The 25,052-nt window shown below is 47.5% G+C and overlaps 1 protein-coding gene across 12 annotated transcripts in view; it reads left to right on the forward strand.

Annotated features, from left to right (window-relative positions):
• The window catches only part of mycbp2 (MYC binding protein 2), a 76,046-nt gene that overhangs the window by 26,655 nt on the left and 24,339 nt on the right, over positions 1-25,052 (forward strand). For 5 of the 12 annotated variants that reach the window (XM_067229007.1, XM_067229015.1, XM_067229066.1 and 2 more), the window contains exons 14-50: positions 49-207; positions 436-640; positions 1,426-1,571; positions 2,096-2,206; positions 2,843-2,947; positions 6,426-6,545; positions 7,017-7,098; positions 7,189-7,306; positions 7,544-7,748; positions 8,007-8,160; positions 8,472-8,644; positions 9,138-9,263; positions 9,773-9,900; positions 10,036-10,127; positions 10,434-10,568; positions 10,744-10,827; positions 10,951-11,047; positions 11,287-11,479; positions 12,317-12,591; positions 12,958-13,179; positions 13,621-13,812; positions 16,807-17,013; positions 17,157-17,294; positions 17,408-17,586; positions 17,752-17,894; positions 18,398-18,498; positions 18,768-18,986; positions 19,150-19,372; positions 20,176-20,294; positions 20,587-20,674; positions 20,764-20,986; positions 21,091-21,235; positions 21,677-21,895; positions 22,885-22,940; positions 23,055-23,170; positions 23,400-23,497; positions 24,532-24,648. In XM_067229007.1, coding sequence (XP_067085108.1) covers positions 49-207; positions 436-640; positions 1,426-1,571; positions 2,096-2,206; positions 2,843-2,947; positions 6,426-6,545; positions 7,017-7,098; positions 7,189-7,306; positions 7,544-7,748; positions 8,007-8,160; positions 8,472-8,644; positions 9,138-9,263; positions 9,773-9,900; positions 10,036-10,127; positions 10,434-10,568; positions 10,744-10,827; positions 10,951-11,047; positions 11,287-11,479; positions 12,317-12,591; positions 12,958-13,179; positions 13,621-13,812; positions 16,807-17,013; positions 17,157-17,294; positions 17,408-17,586; positions 17,752-17,894; positions 18,398-18,498; positions 18,768-18,986; positions 19,150-19,372; positions 20,176-20,294; positions 20,587-20,674; positions 20,764-20,986; positions 21,091-21,235; positions 21,677-21,895; positions 22,885-22,940; positions 23,055-23,170; positions 23,400-23,497; positions 24,532-24,648 — 5,513 coding nt within the window. The remainder of the gene's footprint in view (positions 1-48; positions 208-435; positions 641-1,425; positions 1,572-2,095; positions 2,207-2,842; positions 2,948-6,425; positions 6,546-7,016; positions 7,099-7,188; positions 7,307-7,543; positions 7,749-8,006; positions 8,161-8,471; positions 8,645-9,137; positions 9,264-9,772; positions 9,901-10,035; positions 10,128-10,433; positions 10,569-10,743; positions 10,828-10,950; positions 11,048-11,286; positions 11,480-12,316; positions 12,592-12,957; positions 13,180-13,620; positions 13,813-16,806; positions 17,014-17,156; positions 17,295-17,407; positions 17,587-17,751; positions 17,895-18,397; positions 18,499-18,767; positions 18,987-19,149; positions 19,373-20,175; positions 20,295-20,586; positions 20,675-20,763; positions 20,987-21,090; positions 21,236-21,676; positions 21,896-22,884; positions 22,941-23,054; positions 23,171-23,399; positions 23,498-24,531; positions 24,649-25,052) is intronic. The other 7 variants (XM_067229048.1, XM_067229081.1, XM_067229095.1 and 4 more) reach the window with 4 other exon arrangements.

A 25,052-nucleotide genomic window follows, 5' to 3' on the forward strand; every position in this document is an offset into this window, starting at 1 on the left:
CAAAAGCAGTTTGCTAAAGCTTACACATCTCTCCTCTGGTTCCTGTAGGTCAGGTGACCGACTTAAAGGGTCACTTTGTGACCCAAGTTGCCATGGGGAAGGCCCACACTTGTGTGCTGACCAAAACCGGTGAGGTGTGGACATTTGGGGTCAACAACAAGGGCCAGTGCGGCCGAGACACTGGGGCCATGAGCCAGGCGGGGAAAGGTGAGGATATGCAGAAACACGCACCAACCAGTGCAGCCTGGGCCCCCACTTCTGCACACAACAAGACATGCTGGCATTCACACACAAACACCCCCCTAAAAAAACCCTCATACATTCTGCTATCCCATCCTCACCCCGTGCACCCACACACTACCGAACGATGACACGCGTGCAAACACACACTCTGGCATCCTGCACACTCAGCCCCTGGCTCGTCCCCTCCTGTAGCGTTTGGTGTGGAGAGCATGGCAACGGCCATGGACGAGGACCTGGAGGACGACCTGGAGGAGAAGGAGGAGAAGAGCATGATGTGCCAGCCCGGCATGCACAAGTGGAAGCTGGACCAGTGCATGGTGTGCACCGTGTGTGGGGACTGTACCGGCTACGGAGCCAGCTGTGTGAGCAGCGGACGGCCCGACAGGGTGCCGGGAGGGTAAGGGCGCACGCACGCATGCAAACACACACATATACACAGGGGTAGGTTTGACACACACTCCCCGAACAACACCCAACACACACTGAACTAGGGTTAGGTTGCTCCATTGGTATGTTTTGAGTGGTTGAAGCTCTCTATTCATTCCCGGGAATCTGTGTGTGTGTGTGTGTCTGCGTTTAGTTTCCAACGATTATCTGGAGAACTGGGCATTCTGCAAAGTTTGAACATTGCAAATGTACAAGCAAGCGCCAAATTAGGCCTACAAATATGTGCATGTGAATTCTTCTGTTATGAACTAAATGTCTAGATGTTTGTGGTGGTAAAACAATTTAACCGAGAACCAATATAATACATTTTGACAAACATAAGAAAGGTTTTATGTAGGAAACAGCAGACAAATAACGGCTACATAATCATTTGCATGAATGTAGGCTACCGCATGATTGGCAATTTGACTAGAATAGATGTAGAGGTTGAACAAACTCTTGTACTTCAGAGATGACAGAGAATTTCAACTGTGATCTGAGAAATATGGGTACTTAAACCACTACTGTCATCACCAGCTGCATCAACTATAATTCTTGAAATCTGTGTGTGCGCACCAATTTTCTACTATATACACCATCTATAGATCAAGTAATCTGTATTTGTGTGTTTCACTGACTGCATCATGGGGACTGTGCACTCGTTTTTCTAAAATCAAACACTCATATTGTATCTGCCTGTGTGGTGTGTGCTTGTTTGCGTGCACTTGTTTGCGTGCGCACGTGCCCGTGTCCTAGGATCTGTGGCTGTGGCTCTGGTGAGTCAGGCTGCTCTGCGTGCGGCTGCTGCAAGGCATGCGCCCGGGAGCTGGATGGCCAGGAGGCCCGTCAGAGAGGCATCTTTGACGCCGTCAAGGAGATGATCCCGCTGGATCTGCTGTTAGGTAAACACACACCCCTCCTCAGTCGCTCGCTCCTTCACACACTCCCTCCCTCACACGCACACGCACACACACACCGTTTCAGTGTTGCTCTGCCGTTTTAAACCGTCGCGCCGTTCGTCATTCACACATTTTCCGACGCCGATTAACGCCTGGTCCAACCGTGCCAAACTCTCCCGGTGTGACATCCTTTAAACAAGGCTTGGTCTCTGGCGAGGAATCGGGAGTGGATCAGGCTATATGTTCGTCTGGCTTTTGGCGCTGTTGTGACCCGTCGGCCCGCTGTCTAACCGAGCTGCTGGCTGCCTGTGTGTTGTTCTAGTCGCAGCATGTCTGTTCATCATCAATGTCCAAAAACAGACACAGCATCGCTTCTCCATCATCCGCCCCACCCCCAATCATTCATGCTTGTCTGTCCTTGTTGTGTCTCTCTTCCTTCTCCTGCTCCTTCTTTTCCTCCCTCCTCTTCCGCCACCCGTCTGGGCTGCGTTCTCCTGCGGTTGGGGGGCCGTGTGTGTGTGTTTCAGCTGTGCCTGTCCCTCCCCCCCCAGGAGTGAACATCGAGGAGCACATCCAGATCCGCCAGGAGGAGAAACGACAGAGGATCAACCGCCGCCACCGGCTGGAGGAGGGACGAGGTAGGGACCAGGAGAGAGAGTGAGAGGGAGAGAGAGGGGGGGGGGAGAGAGAGAGGGGGGGAGGGAGGAAGAGAGAGAGGGGGGGGGGGGGGGATAGTGAAAGCGGGGGGGAGAGACAGCATGGGAGACGATGGGAGAGCTATACATTTCAGAGCAGTGAGACACAGGAAAGAGAGGGTGGTGGTCGGGGAGAGCAGGACAGGAGAGAGACAGGAGTGGCACGGGGAAGACATGGTGTAGTCTAAAGGAATGACATGAAAGGAATATCTGTTACTCCCATCCCTAGGTGCCTAGCCTGCACTGTCTGCCTCCGGTCCTTACTGTAGAGAATGTATACCCCGATCTAAGTGTAGCGCTGTGGAGACCACAAATCTCACACATCCAGACTGTTCTCCTTATACTAGGGGGTTTTCCACTCATAATCATAATGTTAGATCTCTGTCACAGTTAGGAGCGTGGGTGTAATGCCTTGATGCCTTCCTCCTCCCACCCTTTATCATTTTGCAGTGTGGTGTGTATATTTTTATACCTGTATATGTGTGTGACTTGTTGTTGTTTTAGTGTTTTTTACCATGTGTTTTCTCCCACGTGTGCGCCTGTGTCCATGCATGGTAAAGTTTCTTTCTCCCCCCCCAGGCCCCCTTGTTTTTCCCGGTCCCATATTTATGAACCAGAGAGAGCAGGCCCTAGCCAGAGTAAGACCCCTTCAGGCCCTCAGACATAAACGGGACAAGCACAAAGGTACTACGGTCTTACCTACCTTACCTCCACGGGTGTGGAGACACCCCCATACCCCCCAATCTCCTTGACACCCCCTACCCCTCCAAACCAAACGGTTCGCCCTTTTCTCACACTATCTGAACTCCAGGCTCCCCCATGTCTCACCCAGGGAGGGGGGTGACATGATCCGTGTCCCATACAGGATGTGCGACTGTCGATGTCATGTTTTAGTGAGTTTTTGCCGGGTTATAGTGATTGATGCTCCCTTCCTTAAAATATCTCGTTTGGGTTTCGTTGCTGAGAGAAAAAGAAGACCGTGTTTTACACAGTCACAGAGAAAGAGATTCACAGCTCCCCGCCCATGACAACTCAGGGCAGAAGGAGATCATAGGTAGAGCGCTCCCCATCATCATCACATGGGACGTTCACACATCTATTCAACCTGACAAATAGACACAATCTACTCTTATCAATAGCAAACTCAAATGAGTACCTACTAACTAGATGCTTTTTTTTTTTATAGTCATAATGAGGACTAAATTTAAGCAAAGAAAAATGTATCATTCATACAGCTCTGGAATTTTTTTTTTACCACTGCACCTGCAATTGTCCTTATCAACTTTTTTCACAAAGGAAATAAAAAGGTGCAGTGGTCTCTTATTTTTTTCCAGAACTGTATGAGGATTCTATTGATACATCGAATATAGGTATACATGCTTAACAATCCAACAAATTATAAACCAACTTGTTCAACATGAACAGTATCCTAGTCCTCAGCTGTGGCTCCGGGGGTAGAGAGGGTCGTCCATTAATCGCATGGTTGGTGGTTCGATCCCCGACTCCTCCAGGCCATGAGTGTCCTTGAGCAAGACTCTGACCCCTTGCATGGCAGCTCTGCTGCTGTCGGTGTTTGAGTGTGAGTGGGTGAATGAGAGGCAAAAAAAGTAAAGCGTATTAAGTGCCGCCAAGGTAGAAAAGCGCTATATAAATGCAGTCCATTTACCATAACTAGTATCCAATGACGAGTTCTGTTGATTAGTGAATAAAACAGTGAATCCCATTTTCATCTACACAATGCTTAGGAAAGCAACCCCTACTGACCAATCCATTCTCTTGGAAAATGGCATCATCGTTTCTAGAAGATTCTGTAAACCGCAAATAGTGAGAGGGTCTCATAGGAGGGCAAAACCTTTTAGAGACCGCCAAAACCCTTTGGCTGTCCCTGACGAATCTGTGTATACCATCCTCATACTATATCATCCTAAAACAGAGACTGATTAAAGCACTAAAGCCATGTACCTGTTGACCTGACAACTTACTGGTTAGAATCTTGTTTTTAATATTTGTTCTTTATTTGCTCCCAATACTGTTTAACACTGATGGGGTTGCTGCTAAAAGAATAAAGCAATAATGTTCTTACACGCCATAACAATACATCTAAGCAACACAGTAATTTAGTTGAATACACTATTGTAGTCAGATCCAGTCGTTCCTTAATGATGATGCAGTGATATTGATAAACCTATTAACTTCTGCATTCACACAGTCTGCAGTTTTTGGCCAGCTTTCCTTTTTGCCCTTGGCAGCAGCAACTGTTGCTTTTGGCCTATATTATATTTGTTATTCTTCATATTTGTTTAGTGCTATAGTTTGCTCATCTAGTGTAAAATATGTGGCTCTGGTAGACTTATCCATGTTGGTAATTGTTATATGATGCAAACGTTGCCCCATTGACATGAACCCACTCATAGCTAGATTGGTTAAACCTGGGTTGACACAACGAGTTGTGACATCGCTAATGCGTGATTACAGTTGTTTGGCTTAGTGAAGCTGGCTAACAAAATGATGTCCTGGGTATGGAACTTGCTTCATAATATTAGGCCTCTGTTTCCGTTCCGTTCTCTAATCACAATTATCCCGTTTTGTCCACAGTGCTTTGGCTTCGCAGAAATCTTTTAGCTAAGTCGAACTGGATAGAGCAGCACTCAGTAAACACCCTGCTTTGCACAGCAGAATTAGAAACAGATCAAACCACAGGCAGGCGCTGGGATGAGGTTGGGGGGGTGACAGGCGGAGTCTATTATTGGACTGATCAGTGAGTAGAGAACCGGAGACGCATCTTAAGGGCCTAATATTTTTAGAAATGTATTGATGTATTATATTTTACCAGAGCGGGGCTCCTTTTGAACAGCCCACTGTGTATAATTGTCAGAAATGGGATGTATAAATAGTGTTCATTTGTGGCCTATGGTTATATTAGGACATCAGGGGAAGGATGTTTTGAGACCTGGTAGACTCTGTTCGCCGCCATCGCTAGGCTATTCTTCAACTTGGGCTTTACAGAAAATGGAGAGGGAGAGCTGAGGACAGGCAAGAGGGAAGGGTCTGACCCAGGTTCTAAACCTCAACCTTTATCGGTTGATGGGCTCTTTCACAGGCTGAGCTACAGTCTCACACTTCTCTTAGGAGTGATGCTAAGCTTGCTTCTCCAAATCTACAGGAGGCTACAGATCTTGGGCGCATGAGAAACCAACACCCTGTAGACTCGGAGGGGGGGTTGAGGTCATTGAGGGTCCTATTGAGTTTTAGCAAGCTGTTTTATGTAGTTATTTTCCCCTTGTCGAAGAGAGTTTCATTCACAACTTGTGTACAGCCATGACTGAACCGACTGTTGGATCACGGACTGGCATCTATGGGCAACATCTATCTTTATTTATGTGGGTTAATCTTATTGAGATAACTATATTTTCCTCCTAACCAGACAGAGAGTGATCGTGTTGGCTTGCAGCCACCAGTCTTTCCTTAAGGGGAACAGAAACATAGGTCTGCCCATCCCTGGTCCATGGGGCCTCTAGAGGCACTGGTCTGTCATTGTGTTCACTGTTCTGCATGGGCCATCTTTTACCCAGCCACCCTCCCACCCCCACCCCCACCTCCCCACTATGACCTCTGAAACAAGGCACTTGGGCAATTTACATTCCATTTGAATCCCCTGACAGCACACAGATATTTCGGTTTACTGAAGAATTGAATCCTGCTACTTGGACTCTAAGACACTTGAGTGGGTTAAAATCTTGAAATTGAAAGTCACAAAGTGACAGAAGTCCCATAAACGTATCAAAGTAAACTAACCCTGTTTCAGATGTTGCAATACCGTACATAGGTGTGTATGTATGCATATGTGGTTGAGCCATTCTGCCTCCATTTATTTCTCTTCTTATCCTGGTGTTCTCTGGCTCCTCTTTTTCTAGGATTGTCCCGACTTGACTCAAAGCTCTAAAGCTGCCGCTAACCTTTTTACCTCCTCCCACCCTCTTTTTATCCTGTCTCTGTCTCTCTCTGTCTCTCTCTGTCTCTCTCTGTCTCTCTCTGTCTGTCTGTCTGTCTGTCTGTCTGTCTCTCTGTCTCCTTGTCTGTCTCTCTGTCTCCTTGTCTGTCTCTCTGTCTCCTTGTCTCTCTGTCTCTTTATCTCCTGTCTAATGTTCCCTGTGCCTTGCAGACGGCAGTAGTGAGCGAGGGGAAAAGGATGCCAGTAAGATCACCACCTACCCTCCAGGGGCGGTGCGCTTCGACTGCGAGATGCGAGCCGCGCAGGTCAGCTGCGGCTTCCATCACTCCGGTATGTCTGCCCACCCCCATGCTCCCCCCGCGGACACTTCCTGTCACTCACCACCTGCTTCCTTTCAATTGCTTCTTCTGTGGTGTTTGATCTCCGGAAAGGCTTTATTTGCCGATGAACCGCCTCTTGTCTTCTACTTGTCAAACGAGGAGTGTGTGATGTGTGAACCGTACTGCTGCCACATTTGCAGTTCCACCTAGGTGCCTACATTTACATGATTGCTTTTGGCCTTGAACATTACTTGAGGTTTTTTCATGTTTACTGTAGAGAGACAGAAGGAAAAACCATATACAGGGTTTTAATAAAATCCAGTCTGTAGATGGATACTGTATCTGGAGAGGTTACAGATCTGAGGACCATGCCTTGACTGAATGAAGATGAATTATACATGACCCTTCCATATGGTGGTACACCATCTTTGCTAAAGCGACATTGATGCAATCTAAAGAGTGGTCCTTTCTGCTCCCACAGTGGTTCTCATGGAGAACGGCGATGTTTACACTTTTGGCTATGGCCAGCATGGCCAACTTGGGCATGGAGACGTTAACTCAAGGTAGCTAAATATTTATGTATATTATTCATGTTAATCAATGGTGCCAGTCACACCCCTACTGTAGCAAATGCCTCCCTCTTCTGTCTCTAGGGGCTCCCCCACCCTTGTGCAGGCTCTGCCATGTCCCAGTGTCCAGGTGACAGCAGGCAGCAACCACACGGCCGTGCTGCTTGTGGACGGACAGGTCTTCACCTTCGGAAGCTTCTCGGTATGAAATGGAACGTTTGTCTAGGAACTAGCGGTGTACTTTCCGAACCTTGAATTGTGTAATGGTAGCCTGATTAGAGAGCTGCTCTCTTCTCCAATATTACGCACGCAATATTCAGTTTTCCCTCCGATGGTTTCCCCTTTTAGAATTTCTGTCAGTTTCATATAAGACACTGGGTCTACAACCAAATGAGCTGGAAAGAACAGTGGATATTTTTGATTCCTTCCTCCTTTATAGAAAGGGCAGCTGGGTCGACCCATCCTTGACATGCCCTACTGGAATGCAAAGCCGTCCCCCATGCCCAACATCGGCGCCAAATACGGACGCAAGGCCACCTGGATTGGCGCCAGTGGCGACCAGACCTTCCTGCGCATCGACGAGGCGCTCATCAACTCCCACGTCCTCGCCACCTCCGAGATCTTCGCCAGCAAGCACATCATCGGTGCGTAAAGATGGCTTGCTTCACGGAACAACGTAGAGGATGTTACGGTAGCTCCGAGAGATGACGTTGGAAGAAGGGTTGTCGTCACGGAGACCCGTTCCTTTTTTGAATTTTCCCTGAGAGTTTTTCATTGTCTTCCTTGAGGGTTTAGGTGCAGTTCTGTGGGTGTATGTGAAGCCCTCTGACGTTGCTGGTAAAAAGGTCTGTACAAATGCGTTGAATTGATTTAGTCAAGCCTGTTCCTGTGTGCTCTTCCAGGCCTGGTCCCCAGCTCTGTGTCGGAGCCCCCTCCCTTCAAATGTCTGCTCATCAACAAGTTGGACGGCAGCTGCCGCACCTTCAACGACTCTGAACAGGAAGACCTGCAGGGCTTCGGCCTCTGCCTGGACCCTGTCTACGACGTCATCTGGAGGTCCGTACACAGACCACCCTAGGGGAGGGGCAGAATGGGGGGGGGACGTGGAGGGAGAGAGAGACAGCTGACCTGATCTTCTCAGAACATCTGAACTTTCTGACTTAATGTTTATTGTAGTTTATGAGCATCTAAGGGAAGTTTTCAGATGACTGTTCACAAGTATGTTGGTGCTGTGACAAAACCACAGCTAAATTTGGTTTAGAGGAACTTGACCAAAAGAGACCAAAAATTATGTTCAATCTGACACCAATACAGAAGGGGACCTCATACCTATGACCCCTCAATATAACTCTTCCCCCACCCCACAGGTTCCTGCCAGCCTCCAGGGAGATGTGGTGCTACAATGCCGTGGTAGCGGACGCCCGCGTGCCCTCGGCCTCTGACCTCCAGGCCCGCTGCTCCATCCTGAGCCCAGAGCTGGCGCTGCCCTCGGGCTCCCATGCCAACACCACACGCTCCCACGGGGCGCTACACATCCTGGGTAACCATGGCAACCATCTCCTTAGCAGGCTTGTTAACATTCTGTAGGCTCCTTCAGTTATGGGTGTGCGTACGGTGGATTTTTCACAGCGCGTCGGATCTGTGTGTGTGTAGTGACACCTTTGCCGTTGGTCTAGTGGAGTTGACTTACTTGGTCTGACAGAAATGCAGGGTTTTCCTCTGTTGTCTTAACCACTGTCCCTAGAACTGGGAATCAGTGGTCCCTGACTTGTCACTTGTCACTCTCAGCTTGTCCCTCGGTTTCCCTCACTGACCCTGAAACGCTGTCCTATCAAAGCCTCAGAGAGATTTCAGGAGTGGTGATTTTCTGTGCAAAGCTACTCGTTAATTTGGACCACACGGCACATGATAAACTGGAAGTTTCTCATTGTATGCAGTATGGCACATTTTCACAGAGTACTACTGCTAAATGTCACAGTCGTTCCATCACAAGAACGTGAATAACCGTACTGTGCGTCTGTGTTCCTGATAAGGTTGCCTGGACACGCTGGCGGCTATGCAGGAGCTGAAGATGGGTGTGGCCAGTACGGAGGAGGAGACGCAAGCCGTGATGAAGGTCTACTCTAAAGAGGACTACAGCGTTGTCAACCGCTTTGAGAGTGAGTGATTACCTAGTGTACACTATCGTACTCACATACTATAGATGAAGTAAACAATTGATACAGGTTTAGTACTGACCTGTATGAAGACTGCAGGCTTAGTACACACTCTCACATGAAAATGAAGTAGGTTGATGCCTCGTGTATCCAACTGTAGTGACGAAAGCACTTATAATTAGTGTCAGAACTGTTTATCAGGGCCAGACTCTAAGCTCCTGTAAGATACTAATCATCTGCATGGTCATTGAATTGAAATACTTGTATAGCTCTGCATTCAACGAAATTACGAGCGTTATTAGAGTTGGTGCATTATGCAAAGAAATGGCTTAAAACTAAAACCAAGGTCCTACTTAATAATAAATAATGTTAAACACACAAGATGGTGTTAATACACACAGATAAATAGCAGTCTAAAAGTAAGTAATCACACACAGTGAGCCACATGTAAGAAATCAGACAAAGTGGGAAAAAAAACACAGAAACTGAACTCCTCCCTTGTGATGTCACAGGTCACGGTGGCGGCTGGGGTTACTCCGCCCACTCTGTGGAGGCCATCCGGTTCTGTGCCGACGCTGACATCCTCCTAGGGGGGCTGGGCCTGTTTGGGGGGCGCGGGGAGTACACCGCCAAGATCAAGGTGGGTGTGGGAAACCGGGCGGGGCTTGAGGAGACTAATAAATGTTATGTTGTTGCTTTATTGCTAATCACAAAGCATGTGTATTTATATATCGGTTGGTTTAACAACTTTCTGACTTGTGTGTTGGCACGCAAGCTGTTTGAGCTAGGTCCTGATGGGGGCGACCATGAGACAGATGGAGACCTGCTGGCTGAGACTGATGTGTTGGCCTACGACTGTGCTGCCAGGTAGGGCTTTTTACTAAATCACCCTGCATACCGCGGTGTGTGGCAGAACAAAAGGCTTTGTAGGATCGAGAGCAGGAATTAAAGTACCACATAGAACCTTCTGTCTCCCCTCGGTTTAACGGCTAATTTTACCGTGTGGCCTCTCACAAGGAGGTTGATATGGTCTGGTCTCTCCCAAGTGGAAAGATTGACCTTCAGACCGTAACTAGCATCATGCCATTGACCATCATACAGTAACTAGCATCATTGAAATCAAACAGGGTTTACAGTACTTAATTATGTCTCCTGTGCTTCCCTTCTTCGCAGGGAGAAGTATGCCATGATGTTTGACGAGCCGGTGCTGCTGCAGCTGGGCTGGTGGTACGTGGCCTGGGCCAGGGTGTCGGGCCCCAGCTCTGACTGTGGCTCCCACGGCCAGGCCACCATCACCACCGACGACAGGTAACCCTGGAGCTTGCGTACAAGCTGTGACTGGACCTAGCTAGACCTTAGTGGAACAAGCTCGAAGAGAGAGCTAAATTTCCCCTTTGGGATCATTAAAGTAACTACTACTACCTAACACCTTAAGCAGCACTGACGCGGGCGCTGTTATGTGACTGCGGTCTTGTGTTTCCAGTGTGGTGTTTCAGTTCAAGAGCTCCAAGAAGTCCAACAACGGCACCGATGTCAACGCTGGTCAGATCCCCCAGCTCTTATACAGGCAAGTGTCACAGCCTGTCACACCAAACAACCCTCAAAGACACTGCTCTACTCGCCCCATAAGGTCCGCCACCACATGCCTTCTCAAAAGAAAACCCCAAAACGTCCTCCTTCTGCTCGACAGGCTTCCGTCTAACGACGGCAATGCGGCCAAGGGCAAGCAGCAGACCAGCGAGCCGGTCCACATCCTCAAACGCTCCTTCGCTCGCACCGTCTCCGTGGTGAGTACAGGAAGCGGGGCGGCGCTGTTACCGTTCACGGCGACTGTCTCTCAGTCTGGGAGATCGCTTGCGGTCTGGAGGGTCAAGGTTGTATGGAAATGGGTCCTTTTTCCCCCCTGTTGAAGAAGGGATGACTGCTGGGAATATTGTTCATCACCTATGGCTGTTTTCATCTTGAGATTGTCTTCTCGCTCGGCTAAAACAGACAACTCTTTCTTCCCCCTCCCCTCCTCCTGCAGGAGTGTTTTGAGTCTCTGCTGAGTATCCTGCACTGGAGCTGGACCACGCTGGTTCTGGGGGTGGAGGAGCTGAGGGGCCTGAAGGGGTTCCAGTTCACCGCCACCCTGCTGGACCTGGAGAGGCTGCGCTTCGTAGGGACCTGCTGTCTGAGGCTGCTGCGGGTCTACATCTGTGAAATCTTCCCCATCTCCGGTAGGATTCACGCACGCAACACCTGCGTTTATTACCGTTCGCAAACAGCGTAGGGCTGGGCGATATAAAAAAATCTTTATTATATCTCGATATTGTACAAAAATAAATACGATATTCTATATACATCTTGATATGTTTGCATTTGCATTCAAGTAATAAAAAAACATGATTTTGTTTTGCCCCCATAAGAAAACAACAAAAACTATTTAGATAGAACAGCTATTGTTACAAAGTACAAAATGCCGTCCATCCATCATCTTCCGCTTTTCCGGGGGTCGGGTCGCGGGGGCAGCAACCTAAGCAGGGAGGCCCAGACTTCCCTCTCCCTGGCCACTTCCACCAGCTCTTCCTGGGGGACCCCGAGGCGTTCCCAGGCCAGCCGAGAGACATAGTCCCTCCAGCGTGTCCTGGGTCTTCCCCGGGGCCTCTTCCCAGTGGGAAGTACAAATGTGTAGTGCAAATTTAAACAGTTGCCGTAACATGGTACTTGCAACTTGACAAAAGTGACATAACATGGAACCATTCATGCAGAGGTCCTTATGTGACAGGACAAAAAGAGAGCAAAAGAGAGTGCCTGTGCGAGTGCAATTTTCAGTTTGTGCGATATTTTCAAATTTGACATTGTCTTCAAAATTATTGCAATATTATCGCTAATATTCGATATATTGCCGAGCCCTACTTCGGGTGCACAAATTTTACCCTGCAGCAAGGCTTTACCCTGGTGCGATAAATCAAATGGACCCAGTCACAACCACTTGAACACGCTTGAGTTTGTTTCAGGTAAATTCTAACCCTTCCCCCATCTGACGTGTGTGTGTGTGTGTCGCCGGCATCTAGCCAGCACCAAGGCGGTGGTGGAGGAGTCCAGCAAGCTGGCGGAGTGTGTGGGCAAGACCCGCAGCCTGCTGAAGAAGGTCCTGTCGGAGGGCATGGACAACTGCGCCACTCGGCTGGACAACGACCCCCAGGGCTACCTGTCCCAGCCCCTCACCCTGCTGGAGGCTGTGCTGCAGGAGTGCCACAACACCTTCACCGCCTGCTTCCACTCTTTCTACCCCACACCGGCCCTGCAGTGGGCCTGCCTCTGCGACCTGCTCAACTGCCTGGACCAGGTGAGGGGGAATGGGAGGAAAGAGAGGGAGGTACAATTGGTGTTTGTTCCTTTCTCCCCTGATTCTGCCTGAACTGGATGGAAGAGGGGAAGTGAGGGAGGGGGAAGGGGGTAGAGGGACATGGAGGGAAGGAGGGAGGGAGAGAGTGTTATTATTCCGCACCTTGAACTTTACCCTTGCCTCAGAACCTGCTCAGCTCTCTGGATGAGATCAGGGAGAGACAGGGACAGGTTGGGGAGGAGAGGGGAATAGAGAGAGAGGGAGGTCGGGAAGAAAGGAGGGAGGGGACATTATGTATGCATCATAAAACATCCTCATTGTGCTCTAGCGACATCTCTTCTCTCTCTCCTTCTCTCCTCCCCGAAGGACATAGCGGAGGCCAACTTCCGCACGTCCAGCAGCCGCCTGCTGGCGGCCGTCATGTCGGCGCTGTGCAACACCTCGGTCAAGCTCACCTCCATCCTGCCCATCGCCTACGACGGCGAGGTGTTGCTGCGCTCGCTGGTCAAACAGGTCAGCACCGAGAACGACTCTGCCCTCGCGCACCGCTTCCCCCTGCTGGTGGCTCACATGGAGAAGCTCAGCCATGTGAGTAAAGAAAACGCCAGCATCATCACACAGCTGTAGATACACACACACACACACACACACATGCAGATATATACACATGTATGTAAATGCATACAGTACTGTGCAAAAGTCTTAGGCACGAATACAAAATTCTAAAAGTTAAGCAGAAATGCATTAAGAATTTAAGAAATAAGAGGACTTAACAAATTTGTTCTCAACATTGCACTTCCTTTAATAAGAACAAATCAACTGCTTGGATTTGATCAAATTCAGGCTTGTCAGTTATGTTTAAGCTCAAGTTAGTTTAATGTCAAAGTAACTGGAATAAATATATACACAGAACAATTCAATTCTTCAAACCTTTACTGACCAAGTGAGTAAAATGCTGTATAAACAAACAAACAACAACAACAAAATAGTTATGGTACTAACATGACTGTCGTGAATGTCCTGCTCCAGACTGAGGAGAACCTTATGGGGATGACCAGTTTCCGGGAGGTCCTGGAGAAGATGTTGGTGATCGTGGTTCTGCCGGTGAGGAAGAGTCTGAGGAAGGAGGTGGAGCTCTTCTCTCCCCACCTGGTGTCCAACACCTGCGGCCTGCTGGCCTCCATCGTGTCCGAGCTCACGGCCTCCGCACTGGGCTCTGAGGTATGGGACACACACACACACACAGCATGTGTTACAACTCTCTCTCTTTCTCTTTGTATCACTAACTCTTTCTCTCCCTATGTCTTCTCTTTGCTCTTCCTCTCACATGTCTGCCAAAGTCGTTCCAAGATCAAGAATACTTTGGCCCGTCCAGTGTGTTCCCAGTTTACATTTACATTTATTCATTTAGCAGACACTTTTATCCAAAGTGACTTCCAAGAGAGAGCTTTACAAAGTGCATAGGTCATAGTTACTCTATGTGATGTGGACTTTCTTCAAAGTGGTCTTTATTGATCCTTGTAAATGTTTATTTTAGCCCGCCAGTGGCTCGATGACCTTCCTTCAGCTGGGAGTATAGGATCTGTTTGGGGAGACGTGTTGGATATGCGACAGTGGCCTATCCATCGGCTGCATTATTGTGGTGGTGATGCTGGTCATGTGACCACAGCCCTGTAGACCAGGGGCTTCAGTCATAAACGTTGCGCACGGCACAAAAGAAGGCGTACGCCACTTTCTAAGCATACTTGACGCAAGGATGTGCGGTCGTCCACGGACAGTCAGACCCATGCGTACGCACATAAACTGGAGAAATGAGAAACTGCAGAAGGATGAAACTAGAGACTCTTTTTGAAATTGATAGCCTAGGCCTACCGATGTGTAAAATTAATTGAAATATTAGGGTTCCCTGAGTGCACACACACACACAAAAAACATTAAGGATAGTAAATACAAATGGAGATATTTGTTTTTGCAAAGGAACCCCTCAAATATGTCTTGGGAATCATATTTAGTGACATTTATGATTATTAAACAAAAGGCCTACTTGCACATTCTGAAATGTATTCCATTAATAATAAGATGAACAGCACGACAAACTAAGTTGAAGTTGATGCCGTTTTCGATGCTTCGGTCGGCACAGTTTCTTATGTTCGTGGCGCCGCACTGCTTGCACAACTGGCATTGAGTTACAATCTGGGTAATTACCCTACCTGAAGATTTCTGTTTGGCTTTGATGAATATTAATTTGGGATGTTTCACTGACTATTTATGCACCATGTATGTGTTAAAGGGGTGGGACAAGACACTGTCTCGTGTGCCAAAGTTTGAGCATGCTCACTGTGTTATAAATCAGAATGTTTTTGTGTGTGATTAATGTGTTTCACCCGTATGCTATTTTTGGACTTAAATTTGCACATTTTTATAAATGAGGCCTCAGGAGTTTTGATTGAACCTTTCGATCTTGGTCTTTAAAGACTGTGGAGTCTGGCATTGGCTCCACTGGCACAAGTCAGGCGAGGGTTGACTTCAGAGTCAATGTCAGCTTTTGAAGAAAGATGGCTGCTTGGGCATGGGAAGCAGTCAATGTTCTCCAGAGTGGTGTCGTCCACTTTGATGGTGGACTGGGTAGATGGCTGGTTGGATGAAGGGTGATGTAGAACCTGGGTCCTCTTGATGTTAAGGTTGAAGAGGCTAGCGTCAGCTCTGGAGGATAGGGATGTTGAGGTGGGGTGTGGCAGCAATGAAGATGGCAAATAGGGGGGGTGCGATGATAGATGTTTGAACTCTGTTTCCACAATACAGGTGAAGCAGAGCTCCTGTATCCCATCCACGCCCTACTCCTCAAGGTCTGGGAACAATACGAACCTCTCTCTGAGCCTAGCGATGCTCTAATAGTGACCGTATTCATAAAGGGGGACAACTTGGTCTCTTCTCTCGCTTCTCTTTGTTCTCTCTCTCTCTCTCTCTTTCTCTGTCTTACTCTTTCACACATGTACACACACATTACCCACAGACGTTTACACTGTAAGCAAATCCTCAATCAAATCTGGTTCTATTCCTGGAATAATGGAAGTTAAAATTGAATCAACCCCCCCAATCATATGGGAATGCAGTCAGGTATAATCCAGATCTATGCTGAGGGCTGTGTGGCGGTGACATTACATAATAGGGGATACATCTCAGTCTAAAGTAATCTTTTTACAAAAGTCAGATTTGACATCTACCTTCTTTCCCCAAGTTCACGCACTGAATTTGTATTTTTCACGTTATTTTTTTGTCTTTTGCCTTGACATCTGCCAACAGATCATCATGGCAACGGGCCCAAGCCCTCCACACTTTTTTTTGTCCCCCATTTTACTTGTCACCCACATCGTCAAGGAAGCGTTCGTTCCTTTCTGAAGGATCTGGATATCCTGCCCGTAGCGGTCGCTTGGCTCTCTCTGCTGGCTGGCTCTGCAGATGTGCTTCACACATCCTGGTGAAACACACACACACACGTGCACACACACACCTACTGAGCAACGCCCTCCCTGTGCTGTTCTTGTCTTGATGTGGTGAGTAAGGTGCATGATGGATGCTCTCATCCGTTGTCTGGATATAATGATGATAGAAGACCGGCCAGCTGATGTTGATCATTATGTTCAACTTGTGGCGGTTGTTGGTGTTATCTAACTATGAAGGGAGGGATATGCGTGGGTCTGTAGCTCCCCAAAAAAACTCAAGACGCAAGGATGTGCAGTTTCACTTGATGTTGTTTTGATGAGAGGTTTGAGACAGATAAATATACAAATGTGTTTATACCTTGTTGAGCTACACTAAGCGATGGAGCTTTGGTTCTCATGAGAACTGAATATATACGTGTTTGCCGCAAATGAGCCCTGAGCTAGTCTCTTTAGTTCCAAGATGTCCACTGCGGTCACACATCCATCCAGTTTTTCCTAACAAGCTTTTGGCCTGGATCATATTTCTCATGTATCACCTCTTCTACTATTCAAAATCCCTCAGCTAGGAGCACGACGTTAGCTGATTCAAGCTACTTTGTAGTGTATGTCCCCCCCTCCCTCAGGTAGATGGAATGACCTCGCTCTTCACGGTCGAGGGAAGAAAAAAAAACGAATGTCCACATACAAGACTGAATCTAAGCTCACCTATTCACAAATCTTTATTTGTACACTGCTCCCCCCTCATGACATCATCTCTCCATTACCTCCCCAGGTGGATGGACTGAACTCACTCCACTCGGTCAAGTCCACCCCTAACCGCTTCACCAAAACAAGCCAGGGGCGGAGCTGGAACACGGGCAACGGCTCGCCGGACGCCATCTGCATGACGGTGGACAAGCCCGGCGTGGTGCTGGTGGGCTTCTGCGTCTACGGGGGCGGGGGCATCCACGAGTACGAGCTGGAGGTGCTCGCCGATGACGTAAGGGCGATCAGAGTTGGGCTGGTTTTGTGGTGGGGTTGTTGCTCCGAGTATCTCGTGGAATTGTTTTTATGGTTAAATTGGCATCGCCGAGTTCGGTTTTTCCCATCTTAACCCTCCACATACCTGTGCCTGCTCCCCAGGCGCAGACGGAGCACCCAGGGGACTCGACCCACTCCCACAGGTGGACCTCTCTGGAGCTGGTGAAGGGAACCTACAGCACAGACGATTCCCCCAGCGACATCGCCGAGATCCGCCTGGACAAGGCTGTGCCTCTCAAGGTGCCCTCCTCGACCACACCCGTGTCGTTTTGTCACCTTACTCTCTCATCTTACATCTCCATGCAATTCGGACCGGTTTTGTGGTGTCTGAACGTTGTGTTCACGCCTTGCAGGAGGGCGTAAAGTATGCCGTCCGTCTGCGTAACTACGGCAGCCGCACGGCCAATGGGGATGGAGGGATTAGCACGGTGCTGTGTTCCGACGGGGTGTCCATCACCTTCAGCACCTGCAGCCTGAGCAGCAACGGAACCAACCAGACCAGGGGACAGATACCACAGATACTCTACTATAGGTACACACACACACACACACACACCCAAACACAGTAACACACACATAAAAGTCGTCTAAAGCCAGTTGGCACACACTCCCTCTTCAACACACAAATGCAAAAAGGTGGAGGCAGTTTGTATCTCTGTCCGTCCATCTTACTGGCTGACTGTGTGTGTGTGTGTAGGAGTGAGTACGATGGGGATCTCCAGTCACAACTGCTCAGCAAGGCTAACGAGGAAGACAAAAACTGCAGCCGCTCCTTGTCTGTGGTCAGCGCAGTCGTCAGGGCAGCCAAGGACCTCCTGCACCGGGCCTTCGCTGTGGACGGTAACCACCACAACACAGACACAACACAGTGTGTTTGTGTGCGTGTGTGTGGATTTGTTTTGCTGTTGTTGTGGGGGCCAGAAGTCAACTCAAGAAAAGGGGGAATAAAAAAGAAAAGTATTTCCAACTAGTATTTTCTTGGTCTTTAGAAGTTATAATTTCAAGAATTAGAATTAAATTAAGTTTTGGGGTAAGGAGTTAAGGATAGCTTTAGTATTTGGAGCGGTTTTAGGGTTGTTAGGTAAACAGTCCCCACAAGAATAGCAATTCAAACTAGTGCAGGGGCCTCCAACCCTGTTCCTGGAGAGCTACCTTCTTGTAGGCTTTTGCTCCAACACTAAACTAGCACAGCTACTTTGAATAATCAGCTGGTTGATCGGGTAACTAGTAGCTCTCCAAAGACAGGTTTGGAGACCCTAATGTGTGCGTGAGAGAGAGAGAGAGAGATGGGAACGCTGTGAGAGGATCCATATTCGATCCATATTCGATATATGTGTTTCCAGTCGAGGACATCCCAGAGTTGCTTAGCTCCTCCAGCCTGTTCTCCATGCTGCTGCCCCTGATCCTGGCCTACATCGGCCCCGTGGCTGCCTCCGTCCCCAAGGTGAGAGACCCCTGTGTCACCTCAGACTAGCTCAGCCTGCATGGCCTCTGCACTGTAACAGGGTGTTAGTCTAACAGACTAAGCCCTTCACCTGAGTGATGTACTTTTTAGGTTTACCTTTCTAAGATTTGGGTTTCGTAAAAGCAGCCTTTAGGCTCATGTGGCCTTGATTTGTATACTGTAGGACTGTAAATAACATTTAGTTGCTTATAATTAAGTAGGACTTTCAACCGTAATATGAAACATTCTCAATTTTCCGTCCTCATAAGGCTGCGGTGGAAGTGTTTGGTCTGGTCCAGGAGTTGCTTCCTGCTGTCTCCGCCCTCAACCAGAAATATGCCCCGCCCGCTTTCAACCCCAACCAATCTACGGACAGCACCACCGGCAACCAGCCAGAGCAGGGCCTATCCGCTTGCACTACCTCCAGCCACTATTCCTTGATAGAGAGCGACCACCCATACAAGCAGGCTGGAGTCACTCAGTACAGGGTATGGCATCCACACACTGTCTGGTGCACCTTGTATGTCTGTGGGTAGGTCTGTTCAGGCAGGCTGGTACCATTTCTGGTTTTAATGGTCTTTCCCCATCCCTCTTCCTCTCACTTCCCTCCCTCCTTTTCCCCCACATATCCTCCTTTCCTCCCCCTCCCAGGTGTGCTTCCCAGACTGTGTGCGCTGGACCACCATAGAGTTCGACGCCCAGTGCGGCACCGCCCAGCCCGAGGACGTCCTCCGCCTCCTCATCCCCAGTCGCTCGCTGCAACTGTCCAGCCTGAGTTCCAAGCCCCTGGTCCACGACACCATCAACACCTGGACCGAGCTCAAGAAGTTCTCTGGGGTGACTGGCTGGCCCACCAGCGTCCTGGTACTGCCTGGTGAGTATTATTTTATATATTTTTTGGTCTGTTGATGCCTTTACTGGTGCAGTGCCCGTTTGAATGAAATACTTTTGTGATCTGGCAAACTGAGTGAGTCTGACAGAGTATCCTACCTGGCAGAAAGAGGCAATTTTGGAGTGAATGATTGCTCCATTGCTTAGTGCAGCTCAACATGGTGTCACACGCGTTCTTATTTATTTCTCAAGAACATTTTCTCCAAACAACTTCACTTCCTTTGGTCCTGAGCAATACACCTGCCAAGCTTCATACAATGCTCTGTGACGACCACAGTTGTGGAAGAAATTCCTGTTTGTCAACTAGAACGGTGTGACAGTCAGTTTTGTTTCTGGGTTCATAAGTATTACAACCAGCTGATTGGAGAGAGAGTTTTAACAAACACCTAAACATAAAAAATGTTTACAGTTCAGGCACAGCGGTACGAGCAAAGACTCTCTGAGGCATGAAAGTCAGACAATTGTTTGTAGAAAGGAAAAACAAAGAAAACATGCAGTCAACAGGTGTCTGTTATTCTATCAGGCGGATTCTACATCATAGACCCCTGACTGTCATCAGAACACAATAGGTTACAGTAAAAACACATACGAATGAATAATAAGACATTAATCTACTGAAGTTTGTTACACTCAATACCCTTGAAGAATGATATTTTAAACCCCAGACACCTTTATCATTCATAGAAAAAGCCAGACTGGGGTCTCCCATAATGACTGGCTGTTTCTCTGTCGATCCTTTCTCCTGTTAATATCACTGGCTCCCATGTTTCCTCTTTCTGTCTCTAGGCAACGAGGCTCTGTTCTCCTTGGAAACCGCCTCTGATTACGTGAAAGACGAAAAAGCCTGTTTCTACGGCTTTAAGTGTGTCGCCGTGGGATACGAGTTCAATCCAGGACAAGATGAGGTAAAGGAACAATGGGCTTAAAGTGTAACCTTGTGAGAATTTTGAATTTGATATCAATATAGCGTTATTCAATATTCATGGTGTGTTTCATGGGGAGTCAGGTGACTGAGCGGTGAGGGAATCGGGCTAGTAATCCAAAGGTTGCCAGTTCGATTCAGCGGTCATGCCAACTGACGTTGTGTCCTTGGGCAAGGCACTTCACCCTGCTTGCCTCGGGGGAATGTCCCTGTATTCACTGTAAGTCGCTCTGGATAAGAGCGGCTGCTAAATGATTAAAATGTAAATGTTTCAGGGTATAATTCAGCTGGAGAAGGAGCTGGCCTACCTGGGCAGTGTGTGTGCTGCTGCTCTAATGAAGAAAGACCTGGCTCTGCCCATAGGTAAGAAGGATCTCCGGAGAAGAACCTAGATCTTCCACCGAAACAACATTCCTTCACGTTAATGCATCTGAATTGCGTGTTTTCAACAGGAAATGAGCTGGAGGAGGACCTTGAGATCCTGGAGGAGGCTTCCCTGCAAGTGGTCAAGTCCCACTCAGGGATTCTTGGGAAGGGTCTGGCCCTGTCCCATTCCCCCACCATCCTAGAGGCCCTGGAGGGGAACCTGCCCCTGCACCTGCAGACTAACGAGCACTCCTTCCTAGAGGACTTCATCACCTGTGTTCAGAACTCCAGCGGGGGGCGCCTCGCCAGGTAGGGGGACACACAAACACACACTCACAAACAACTGCTTGGGTATGTTGGGACCCATACAGGTATCCACCACAGACAATACAGCTTGGCTCTTCTCCCATCAGGTGGCTCCAGCCAGACTCGTACGCCGACCCCCAGAAAACGTCATTGATACTGAACAAGGATGACATCCGCTGTGGCTGGCCCGCCACTGTGGTTGTACAGACCAAGGACCAGTACGGAGATGTGGTCCACGTACCCAACATGAAGGTCAGTCAGAGGTCACACATCTCTGCCAGCTTGCGATCTTTCATCATGACTGGATTGATAAGCATGAGGTCCACCATAGCCAATCCACTATCATCTTATGGATGGATATCTCATTAGCCTTATAGTATGTCTTGAGACATACAGTACTGTGCAAACGTCTTAGGCGCAATAAAGCATTCCAGAAAACGTGATTTAAAAAAACGTACAAAAAAATAATAATTTTAATTCAATATTTTACTTTTAAAATGCTGCACAAATACAGAAGACAAAAAGAATTATATCTATATAAGACTATTCATGGAAAAAATTGTGAGTGCCTAAGACTTCTGCACAGTACTGTAGTTGTATGTTTCAGGGCCAATGTCACAAACCTATGGATAGGACTTTGTTTCAAACCTCGGGTTAAGACCATGCTTTCAACAATGTTGTATCCAATCCAAGGTGGAGGTGAAGGCGGTGCCAGTGTCCCAGAAGAAGTCCCTGCAGCAGGACAACATGAGGAAGCTGCAGCGGTTCCCAGGAGGCGCCTCCTCTTCCTCCGCCTCCTCTTCCTCAGGAACGGACTTGACGTTCGGTGGCCTGCCCATGCCCAAGCTAGAGGCCACCTATGAGCCCATGATCGTCAAGGAGGCCCGCTACATTGCCATTACCATGATGAAGGTCAGTGGCACACTTTATGTATATATAATTAGGGGTGTAACAGGACATGTATTTGAGGTGCATGCAGCCAGACAAAAAATACAACTTCAGTCAGTCAAGGGATTATGAGGTATATCGGATGAAATGAGCAAAAACGCACAATTTCCCCTCATTTCTCCGTATTTTAGTTCTCCTCGGCAAGCTAGATAGATTGAACAAAACCATATATTCCCCCTTAAAATATTCTAAGCTTGTTAGCTATCTGATTCAGTCTCTTTTCCCACCGCACAAACAGCATTTAAACAGCCTAGTTCTGAAAGCATTGTTGTATCGGACCACCAGGACAGCGGAATTTGTTGTGCATTGTCAAGAGATTGAATGTAAGCATGTTAATTCATTAACATGTCGATCAAATTCACTGCATCTTTGCTGAAGTACCCACTTTATATTGTCTTGCTGCTAGTTAGCTAGCCAGCATTTTATCCATAAGTAAACCCTTTGAAACAAACAGATTCAGCGTTATCACTCTACATTGCTCAATTTGGCCGTATCAGGGTTGGAGTAGTTATTGTAATAATGTAAATGAGCTGAAGTGAAACTATTTAAAACCAAATGTGTCATGTAGACTTTCATGAACAGATTGACAGTTTAGACTGTCACATTGAAGTATTATGAGAGGAAACTTGGCATTTTGGATTTGTTGCTTATTCCTGTACCAAACTTGTATCAAATTATATATATGGAAGTGGTTTATCAAATGTCAAATTTGTTGTTGAAGATGAAACGAGAGCATAACGTCTTTTAAATTTGAATAAATTAGGAATTGGGAAAGGATTAAGGTCCGGAAAGGTTCTTTAGTCAAATGGAGGTGTGCATTTGCAGTGGTTGCGTTATGATTGCCTAACAGTTATTGACTATTTGCCATATGCAATATGTCACCATATCGTAATCAAGAGTTATCTGTTCCTGTCTGAAGGATGTTTTTAACTATGTGCTTCCTCACTCATTAGGCCTATGAGAACTACTCTTTTGAGGAGCTCCGCTTTGCTTCTCCCACACCAAAGAGGTACAAAGACGTGTTTCACACCCCTTGAAACAGTTTAGCAAAGAAATAAACAAAGGATAGATAGCAGAGCAGTGATATAGTCATAATTGCTGGTTACCCCTGCCTCCTCCCCAGGCCCAGTGAGAACATGCTGATCCGGGCTAACACAGATGGGACCTACAGTGCCAACTGGACCCCTGGGGCCGTGGGCCTCTACACTATCCACGTCACCATAGACGGCATTGAGATAGGTAACTAATCATAAGGAACGGGGTAATGAAACATGAGCAACACCCATAACGAACCAATAGGACACTGTGAATGTTACTTCTCTCTCTGAACAGACTGGTTGTAGGTTCAACTGAGAATATATAAGGCAGTTCCCTAGGATCCAATGCTAATTTACACCACTCGTTGACCACGTTTGGAAATATGCAGATCTGTTTGCTTTATTTGCTAATCTTTTGTGTTAACTCCTAGATGCTGGTCTGGAAGTTGAGGTGAAGGACCCTCCCAAAGGCATGATACCCCCTGGGACTCAGATGGTCAAACCTAAGGCAGAACCCCAACCAAACAAGGTGTCTTTGTTCATCCTCTCTCTCTCTCTCCCTCTCTCACCACACACACACACACACAAACACAACATGGGAAAATTATCTGAGCTACAGTTGTACTAACCCAACACACGCTGTTAAAAACACACACACAAAATATTGTGCTAACTAAGTGATTTACAAGGTTATTTTCTTAGAAACAGTCTCAGGAATGTCCGAGACACTGTACACATTCTCATGCTAACCCTTCATGCTTTGCGAAAACTGAATATAGATAGAGTGCCAGAAGTCCTTGGACAGTAATACCATAGTACTCTAATCAACACCGCCTATCGTCTCCTTCCTGGTGTGTGTGAATATTGTAACTGTTGGTACTGTACCTTGTCTTCTGTCATGAATGTCCACCACATACCCCGAGCCGGTCTTGAGTAGTTGACGTGTAATCTCCAAGCATTTTATTTTCTGAGATTACATTTTCAGGAGGAACAGAGTTAGCATAAGGAGCGTTGTGTATTTAATGCAGCCAATGCTTCACGCTGACATTAAATATCTTCTGCAGTGTAGCCGTTGTGTTTTGGTGATTTCTCTGTTTTTATGTTTTTGAGTGACTGAAACTGACCGTGGGGAAACAAGCAACAAAGTGCGCTCATGGAATCAGCAAGCTTGTGTGTCTTCTTTTTGAGTGTGTGTCTCTGTATATCCATCCTCATTACAGTCTTGCATGGGAGAGACAAGAGTGGGAGACTGGATATGCACCTGTTCAGACACTGCTCCAAATGAAGCACCACTGCACTTTCTTTGAATTATTTGCTGTATGTGTACGTTTGCTTGTGAGTCCCTTGTGTGAGTGGGTAGGTGAGTGAGTTTTTGTCCACGTGTCATGGTGTGGTGTGTGTGTTGCGCATTGCCACAAGGAGTATGTATACAAATTAACGTGTGAATGCGCGTGTGTGTGTGTCCTGCTACTCCCTCATTGCTTGTCTTTCTCTTTTTTCATTTCTCCCTTCCTCCCGGCTCCTGCGGCTCACTGTCTCCCTGTCTCCCTCTGCTTCTCGTAGGTCCGCAAATTTGTGTCCAAGGACAGCGCAGGTCTGCGAGTGCGTACGCACCCCTCCCTGCAGAGCGAACAGATAGGCATAGTGCAAGTCAATGGCACCATCATTTTCATTGATGAGGTAAACTATCACCGTAGAATAGCCCGTGTAAAACAAATTTTCGTTGTTGTTTTGGTACTTTAGTAAAAACCCCACTCTGTCTTCTTTTTCCTCATTTTCTTTTTCATTCGCGATCACATACAACTGAGACCCGTCTAACTTTAAATCCGTGCATGTGCAACTCTTATTATGTACAACTTGTTAGTTGCCATTGGCGAGATCAGGGCAGTTACACAGCTTCTTACAGTACATCCACGGATCTAAAGCTGATCTAGAATTGATATCAATCTACACAGCACGTCTGTATAATTCTCTGGATACCTACCCTGTTACCTATCTAGACTCTTTCTGGAGTGATTTTGCTGCTTCTACTTCTTAACCCTCTTGTAGTTTTCTTTGCCTGTCGTCATTTGCAAGACACTCCG

This window comes from Osmerus mordax, chromosome 2 (genome assembly GCF_038355195.1).
Source record: "Osmerus mordax isolate fOsmMor3 chromosome 2, fOsmMor3.pri, whole genome shotgun sequence".
Lineage (NCBI taxonomy): Eukaryota > Metazoa > Chordata > Actinopteri > Osmeriformes > Osmeridae > Osmerus > Osmerus mordax.